The following is a 9,461-nucleotide window of genomic DNA, read 5'->3' on the forward strand; positions in this document are numbered from 1 at the left end:
ATGAACACAGAAAGGTCAGATTTTAGCCAGACAAAAGTTTTGTCGCCTTATCATATAATGCACCCAATCCTAGTTTCCATCCTCACCTGTGCTCACTAAATGATTGGTTAATTAGTGGGTGCGTAAAAAAAGAAACAGAGCACCTCAGACCTTCAGTTGAACTGCAATTGACCTCTGACAACATGCCAAAAATCCACCCTGCGACCAAAGCCTTGATTATCAAGAGGCTGAAGACCAGATCCACTGCCGAGGTGGATGGCACCATTAATGTGTCTCAGCACCAAGGACAAAGAATTATATAAAGATTTGGAGAGGCTGGAGATGTTTTTGACAAGCCCAGGTCCGGCAGACCCCGCAAGACAACTGCTCAGGAGGAACGTTTGTTGGTTAGAAAATCCAAAGCCAGCCTCTCTTCCACTGCAGCAGAGCTCCAACAGGCCTGGTCACCTCAAGTCCCTGTGTCAACTAGAACAGTTTGTAGGATTCTGTCTCGAAATGGCCTTCATGGTTGAATCAGTGCCCAGAAGCCAGCACTAAACAGAAGGCAATTAAAAAAAAACATGTGGCATTTGCCAAGTCCCACAGCCTTCGAAACAAATGGACGCTGGAAAAGTGGCAGAAGGTGGATTTCTCTGATGAATCTTCAGATGAATTACACCACAGCCGCCGCAAATACTGCAGGAGACCTACTGGAGCCCGTATGGATCCAGAAAACAGGTAAGTTTGGTGGTGGAGAGATCATGGTCTGGGGTTACATTAAGTATGTGGGTGAGTGAAACATTTGCAAGGGGAAAGGCAAAATCAATAGCCTAAAATATCAAGAAATATTAGCTACCTCTTACATTCCCAATCATAAAAGGGGTCACATTCTGCAGCAGGATGGTCTCCATCTCATACATCCATCTCTACAACAGAGGTCCTCCTGGCAAAGAAGATCAAGGTGCTAAAGGACCGGCCAGCCCAGTCACCAGACATGGACATCATTGAGCATGTTTGGGGTAGGATGAAAGAGGAAGCTTGGAAGACAAAACCAAAGACTCTAGATGACCTCTGGGAGGCGTGTAAGATGCATTCTCTGCTATTCCTGATGACTTCATCAATACATTGTATGAATCATTGTTGAGCCGCATGGATGCCGTCCTTCAAGCGCATGGAAGTCACACAAAATATTACATATGGCTCTAATAGCACCACAACCTCATTCACCAATGTTATGTCACATATCTGTGTATTAGAAGTTAATTATTTGTTTGAATTTCACATTACTTTCTGTGGGCGACAAAACTTTTGTCTTGACAAAATCTGACCTTTCTGTGTTCATTAAATGATCAATATTTCAGATTTGCAACCACTTTATTTTCATAACCTCAACCAAATTTGGGAGGGTTTCAGCTTTCAAAAGAGTAATTTATAAAACCAATGGATGAATTTAAAGTCAGATTATAAGCTTTTATTTACATAACATGGAGAAGCGACAGAAATTCTGTCAGGGAGTGTACATTGTCCTGTTTGCAGGTTAATCACCTCCTGCCGGGCTTTTGTCCCTAAGTCTGGGGGAGGGGGGCCTGGAATCCACCCAACCTCTGTTTACTTGGGGGATTATTCAGTCTGGCTGAGAGGGAGAAGAGAGAAGCAGGAAGATTCATCCTCTGGGGGAGAAGCTGTGGCTACAGGTAGCACCCCAGAGAGCCGTTGAGAAACCCTGATTTCTCTGGAAAACAACTGCTGGAGGATTTTAACTGATCTCCAGGACTTTTATCTTATTACTGGACTATTTTACCCTCTGTGTGGTGGATTATTTTATGGACCTTCTGTTTTGCTTGGAATAAATGTTCTTTGGATTGTTCACTCATCTCTCGCTCTGTTGATTGTGTGATATTGGAGAAGGACCCCGTGACAAGTAGTATCAGTGTTTGCTCCTCGTCAGTGTACAAAAGGTGGACAATAAATGTTTCCAAGGGGCCACAAAGAAGACCCTGTGTTGTCACACAGAGTTTTGTTCAAAACTCGTTGATTGTCATGGCGGCACCAGACGCTGTTAACACTGGAACTTTTGGTGGATACTGATATTTTCTGTGTTTTTCACAGCTTCCAGTTTGGAACTTTTGGTGGATGCTGTTAACACTACAGATTCTGACACTCCACGCTATGGTTTCTCTGGTGTTCAAGTTACACCGGCAGGCTCGGGCGGCGACCAGGTGTGTGCTCATTCATGGTCAGGCTAGGAAGAGTTAGCCTCTGCTAGCATGCTGGTTCCCTCTGAGATCACATGTTGTTGGAAACCTATCACATTTGCTTCTCGCCTTTTAAGATGGTGAAATTTGTCTTCCAACACAGTGTATGGTTTGTTGCTGTGTTGGTCTGTGTGCTGTTGTGTCCCCGTCCTGCTGGTGATTGTATCGCTTGGTGCTTGGAGTTATTGTGGAGTTCTCCTATTGTCTTTTTGTTTCCTCCCTGCTCTTATTTTCCTCCTTGTTTTGTTTCCCCTGTTTGTCTCTGGATTTTATCACACTCCTGTTCCGGTCCAGTATGAGATCAGTGCTGTTCAGGAGCAGGGCCAAGAAAGATGGCTCAGATATCCTTACTTTAAGAGGTAACTCTAAGATCACGCATAGCTAGGGTGGCCCTAGCGTGAGGGCCAGTCTAGGAGCCCATCTCCTCGGTTTTCTTCATTACATCTGTGACAGTAGTGCAGGCAACCATCTCTTGTTCCTCCTCAGCCTCCTCCTTCTCGTTATTACCCGATCAATGATGGGATGAGGCTGGGTTGTATCACCCTGTGGATTTTCATCCTCCTCTCCACCTGGTCCACATGTAAAGCTTCTTCTTTAGTTGTGAGCCGCGAGCGTTTCAGTAGACACAGAAGTGGGACTGTTACACCGATTATGGCGTCATCTTCACCATCTTGGTTGATTCCTCAAAGTTTTGTAGAACCTCACAGATGTCAGACATCCATGGCCGCTCGTCATTTCTTATGTGCAGAGGATGACTGGAATACCGATGGTTATATGGGAGCTGGTATTCAACTACGGCCCTCTGCTGTTCACAAAGCCTGGACATGTGTGATTGGAGGTTAGTGCGTGGTCACATCACACACCAGTCGGTGAGCTGGTAAGCGTTGCTCCAGCACTGCCAGACCCGCGGCACACCTTCACACGTAGCTCAGGAAAACCTGGGTAGGTTTTTTAGACACTGCTGAACCACTAAGCTGAGCACGTGGGCCAGACACGGTGATGTGTCAGCTTCCCGAGCTTCAGAGTCGCCACCAGGTAACCACCATTATCACACACAACCATTCCTGATTTACTTTCAGTGGTGAGAGCCACAGATCTCTCTGGTCTGTTAGATCTTTTAACTCTGCGGTGGTGTGCTGTTTGTTCCCCAAAATTGTTTTCAGCAGAGCAGATTGCCTCTTCACCGAGGCCGTGCTGCAGACCTTCTAGCTTAAGGATAATGTGGACAACAATTCAAAAATGGAGAAGGGTCTGCAGGAACTGGTGAGGAGCTGAGGGAACTAGGGCCCCCAATTCTAGGTGTCGGTAAAATGTGTGCCGTCCCAGGCTCCATCTCGGTCCCGGCCTCCACCAGGTTCACCCAATGTCCTGTCTGGTAAATGCAGCTTCCCTGGCCACAAGCACTTTTCCACGTCAGTGTTACGTGGACCTTCCCCACAGGGTACAAAGTCCCCACAGCTTCCCTTCCAGGGTACGATGTCCCAACAGGATAGTATGTCCCTATAAACACACCCCCACACAGGGTACAATGTCCCCACAAACAACCCCCCAAAACAGGGAACAATGTCCACACAGCCCCCCACATATTAAGATGTTGCCACAACCCACCCAGAGGGTACTTTGTCCCCACAGACAGGGTATTATGTCCCCAATGCCCCCACAGACAGGGTATTATGTCCCCACAGCCCCCTCAGACAGGGTATTATAATTGCACAGACACCCCCTCCCACAGGGTACGATATCATCCTCCATTATCATCTTCACCAGTACCTACATCCTGAGGGCAGGGGGTGGCTGTGTGGTGCGGGACACCACAGTATCTAGCTCTTTGGGTGTTGGTCTGCTCATGCACGGGGGCCACACTTTGCCAGGTCTGGTGCAGCACTGGGTCTGCCTGAGTGACAACATTGTGGCAAAGGTCTGTTTCTCCATAATGAGAGACCCGGACACCAACCACCCAGTATGGCGTCCCCCGGGCAATTGTCCAGGGGTGAAGAGTCTGCATGGAGAAGCAGAAATGCCCGCGGAATCGACACCTGGTCGCCAGTGTATTTACTGCAAAGAAAGAAACCTCAGATCACCGACTGTGATGACCCAGACACCGGAGTATCCCAATCTGAGGGCCACGGACCCCGACCTCATCCGGAGGTAACAGGAAGAAGCCGAATTCCTGCAATGTCTGCGACCAGGATCTGACCTGTCAGCGCTGTCTACTACAAAGAACGGGGCCTGTCAGCTCCTAGCGCTCTCCAGAGACCCCACAAAGGATCACATGGATGTGGTACTGTGCATATATGTACACAGACACCGCTAACTGCACCAAGTATACAGAAAGTGTACTGTGCTGTGTATAACACACACACGAGAAGTGGTACTGTGCAGTGTATATATATACACAGAATAATACAGGTACTGAGGATTACACCCAGTATACAGGACAGGAGAAGTGGTACTGTGCAGTGTATATATACAGAATAATACAGGTACTGAGGATTACACCCAGTATACAGGACAGGAGAAGTGGTACTGTGCAGTGTATATATACAGAATAATACAGATACTGAGGATTACACCCAGTATACAGGACAGGAGAAGTGGTACTGTGCAATGTATATATACAGAATAATACAGATACTGAGGATTACACCCAGTATACAGGACAGGAGAAGTGGTACTGTGCAGTGTATATATACACACAGAATAATACAGGTACCGAGGATTACACCCAGTATACAGGACAGGAGAAGTGGTACTGTGCAGTGTATATATACACACAGAATAATACAGGTACCGAGGATTACACCCAGTATACAGGACAGGAGAAGTGGTACTGTGCAGTGTATATACACAGAATAATACAGATACTGAGGATTACACCCAGTATACAGGACAGGAGAAGTGGTACTGTGCAGTGTATATATACAGAATAATACAGATACTGAGGATTACACCCAGTATACAGGACAGGAGAAGTGGCACTGTGCAGTGTATATATACTGAATAATACAGATACTGAGGATTACACCCAGTATACAGGACAGGAAAAGTGGCACTGTGCAGTGTATATATACAGAATAATACAGGTACCGAGGATTACACCCAGTATACAGGACAGGAGAAGTGGTACTGTGCAGTGTATATATATACACAGAATAATACAGGTACCGAGGATTACACCCAGTATACAGGACAGGAGAAGTGGTACTGTGCAGTGTATATATACACAGAATAATACAGGTACCGAGGATTACACCCAGTATACAGGACAGGAGAAGTGGTACTGTGCAGAGTATATATATATATACACAGAATAATACAGGTACCGAGGATTACACCCAGTATACAGGACAGGAGAAGTGGTACTGTGCAGTGTATATATACACAGAATAATACAGGTACCGAGGATTACACCCAGTATACAGGACAGGAGAAGTGGTACTGTGCAGTGTATATATACACAGAATAATACAGGTACCGAGGATTACACCCAGTATACAGGACAGGAGAAGTGGTACTGTGCAGTGTATATATATATATATACACAGAATAATACAGGTACCGAGGATTACACCCAGTATACAGGACAGGAGAAGTGGTACTGTTCAGTGTATATATACACAGAATAATACAGGTACCGAGGATTACACCCAGTATACAGGACAGGAGAAGTGGTACTGTGCAGTGTATATATACACACAGAATAATACAGGTACCGAGGATTACACCCAGTATACAGGACAGGAGAAGTGGTACTGTGCAGTGTATATATACACACAGAATAATACAGGTACCGAGGATTACACCCAGTATACAGGACAGGAGAAGTGGTATTGTGCAGTGTATATATACAGAATAATACAGATACTGAGGATTACACCCAGTATACAGGACAGGAGAAGTGGTACTGTGCAGTGTATATATATACACAGAATAATACAGGTACTGAGGATTACACCCAGTATACAGGACAGGAGAAGTGGTACTGTGCAGTAATTATATATATATATATATATATATATATATATATATATATACACATATACACACACACATATACATATACACACACACACACAGAATATAGATACTGAGGATTACACCCAATATACAGGACAGGAGAAGGCATAGGCCCACCACACTTCCCTCCCCAGGAAGGCATAGGCCCACCACACTTCCCTACCACCCACATACAATGGCACCACAGATTTAGAAAAAAGAAATTTTATTAAACAAAACCAGACTCCATATAAAATGCGGACCCCTGTCTCGCTAACCCCCCATAAGCAGTCCTTGGTACAGGGCGTCACTCCTCACACGTAGTTCTTGCTGGCATAGTCGCTGCGGGGCTGGGACGTGGCTGCAGTGTAGCGGGCGGTGTACTGTACGTCAGTCTTTCTGGGGCAGGAGCAGCACAGGAGGCCCCCACCCAGCAGCATGAGGGCAGAGGAGGCCCAGCCGATGTACAGCGCTGCACCAAGCTCCCGTTTCTGAGATTCCACCACTAGCGGGTTGTAGAAGTCACGGATGATTGTGTTCGCCGACCAACACACAGGAACCAACATGAGGACACCGGCCACCAGGAAGACCACGCCGGCCACCAGGCTGACTCGCGCTTTTGTGTTTTCCTCCCCCACACAATTTGTGCACTTCGCACCCACCACACCCATGAGGATGGCCAGGACCGCCACCAAGATGCAGATTACTGTGAGAGCGCGGGCGGCCTGCAGGTCCTGGGGCAGCGCCAGCATGGAGTCATAGACCTTACACTGCATCTGTCCGGTGCTCTGCACAATGCAGTTCATCCACAGCCCTTCCCAGATGACCTGCGCCACCACAATACTATTACCGATAAACGCCGTCACTTTCCACATGGGCAGCGCACACGTGATGATGGAGCCCACCCAGCCGATCAGGGCGAGCGCCATGCCCAGGAGCTGGAGACCAGTGGAAGCCATGACCAACAGGAGCTGGAAAAGAAGGCACAGGTCAGAGAGCTCCAATTCACCACCATACACACGCCAGCAACACACCCCCCCCCCCTCCCCTACACCAGCAACACCCCCCCCCCCCTCCCCTACACCAGCAACACCCCCCCCCCCTCCCCTACACCAGCAACACCCCCCCCCCCCCCCCTCCACCAGCAACACCCCCCCCCCCCCCCTCCCCTACACCAGCAACACCCCCCCCCCCCCCCTCCCCTACACCAGCAACACCCCCCCCCCCCCCTCCCCTACACCAGCAACACCCCCCCCCCCCTCCCCTACACCAGCAACACCCCCCTCCCCTACACCAGCAACACCCCCCCCCCCTCCCCTACACCAGCAACACCCCCCCGCCCCCTCCCCTACACCAGCAACACCCCCCCCCCCCCTCCCCTACACCAGCAACACCCCCCCCCCCCTCCCCTACACCAGCAACACCCCCCCCCCCTCCCCTCCACCAGCAACACCCCCCCCCCCCTCCCCTCCACCAGCAACACCCCCCCCCCCTCCCCTACACCAGCAACACCCCCCCCCCCTCCCCTACACCAGCAACACCCCCCCCCCCTCCCCTACACCAGCAACACCCCCCCCCTCCCCTCCACCAGCAACACCCCCCCCCCTCCACCAGCAACACCCCCCCCCCCTCCCCTACACCAGCAACACCCCCCCCCCCCTCCCCTACACCAGCAACACCCCCCCCCCCCTCCCCTACACCAGCAACACCCCCCCCCCCCCTCCCCTACACCAGCAACACCCCCCCCCCCCTCCCCTACACCAGCAACACCCCCCCCCCCCCTCCCCTACACCAGCAACACCCCCCCCCCCCTCCCCTACACCAGCAAACACCCCCCCCCCCCCTCCCCTACACCAGCAACACCCCCCCCCCCCCCCTCCCCTACACCAGCAACACCCCCCCCCCCTCCCCTACACCAGCAACACCCCCCCCCCTCCCCTACACCAGCAACACACCCCCCCCCCTCTCCTACACCAGCAACACACCCCCCCCCTCTCCTACACCAGCAACACACCCCCCCCCTCTCCTACACCAGCAACACACACACCCCCCCCTCTCCTACACCAGCAACACACACACCCCCCCCTCTCCTACACCAGCAACACACACACCCAGCAACACACACGCCACCAGCCACCAGCCACCAGCCACCAGCCACCAGCCACCAGCCACCAGCCACCAGCCACCAGCCACCAGCCACCAGCCACCAGCCACCAGCCACCAGCCACCAGCCACCAGCCACCAGCCACCAGCCACCAGCCACCAGCCACCAGCCACCAGCCACCAGCCACCAGCCACTTACCTTAGATTCAGAGACAGGAGATAGCAAACAGAGCTCCCTGTGCTGGCTTTATATCTCCCCCTCCCACAGCATCAGGTGCAGCACTATCACCTGGGGGAGGGGAGCCAGAATGCAAGCTCATCAGCCCAGACACTGCTGGAAGGACAGCAGAGAAGAGTGGTGGAGAGAGCAGAGCAGAGAGCTGAACAGGGAGCAGAGCAATGAGATGAGCAAAGCAGAGAGCTGAGCAGAGCAGTGAGATGAGCTGAGCAGAGCAGAGAGCGGAGCAAGGAGCAGAGCAGTGAGATGAGCAGAGCAGAGAGATGAGCAGAGAGCTGAGCAGGGAGCAGAGCAGTGAGATGAGCAGTGAGATGAGCAGAGCAGAGAGATGAGCTGAGCAGTGAGATGAGCAGGGAGCAGAGCAGTGAGATGAGCAGAGCAGAGAGATGAGCTGAGCAGGGAGCAGAGCAGTGAGATGAGCAGAGCAGAGAGATGAGCTGAGCAGGGAGCAGAGCAGTGAGATGAGCAGAGCAGTGAGATGAGATGAGCAGAGCAGTGAGATGAGCAGAGCAGTGAGATGAGATGAGCAGGGAGCAGAGCAGTGAGATGAGCAGGGAGCAGAGCAGTGAGATGAGCAGAGCAGTGAAATGAGCAGAGCAGTGAGATGAGCAGGGAGCAGAGCAGTGAGATGAGCAGAGCAGTGAGATGAGCAGAGCAGTGAGATGAGCAGAGCAGGGAGCAGAGCAGTGAGATGAGCAGAGCAGGGAGCAGAGCAGTGAAATGAGATGAGCAGGGAGCAGAGCAGTGAGATGAGCTGAGCAGGGAGCAGAGCAGTGAGATGAGCAGAGCAGTGAGATGAGCAGAGCAGTGAGATGAGATGAGCAGGGAGCAGAGCAGTGAGATGAGCAGAGCAGTGAGATGAGATGAGCAGGGAGCAGAGCAGTGAGATG

At 51.1% G+C, this 9,461-nt stretch overlaps 1 protein-coding gene across 1 annotated transcript; it reads right to left on the reverse strand.

Annotated features, from left to right (window-relative positions):
- Nucleotides 1-6,544: 6,544 nt before the first annotated feature.
- Nucleotides 6,545-7,189, reverse strand: LOC142246596 (claudin-4-like). The gene has a single exon (XM_075319664.1). The coding sequence runs from the start codon at nt 7,187-7,189 to the stop codon at nt 6,545-6,547; it is 645 nt and encodes a 214-aa protein (XP_075175779.1).
- Nucleotides 7,190-9,461: the final 2,272 nt, after the last annotated feature.

The sequence above is a fragment of the Anomaloglossus baeobatrachus genome, chromosome 7, assembly GCF_048569485.1.
Source record: "Anomaloglossus baeobatrachus isolate aAnoBae1 chromosome 7, aAnoBae1.hap1, whole genome shotgun sequence".
In the NCBI taxonomy this organism is placed as follows: domain Eukaryota; kingdom Metazoa; phylum Chordata; class Amphibia; order Anura; family Aromobatidae; genus Anomaloglossus; species Anomaloglossus baeobatrachus.

What these genes read in the sequence shown, in the direction of transcription:
- LOC142246596 (XM_075319664.1), bottom strand. Translation starts at nt 7,189, where the DNA reads ATGGCTTCCACTGGTCTCCAGCTCCTGGGCATGGCGCTCGCCCTGATC.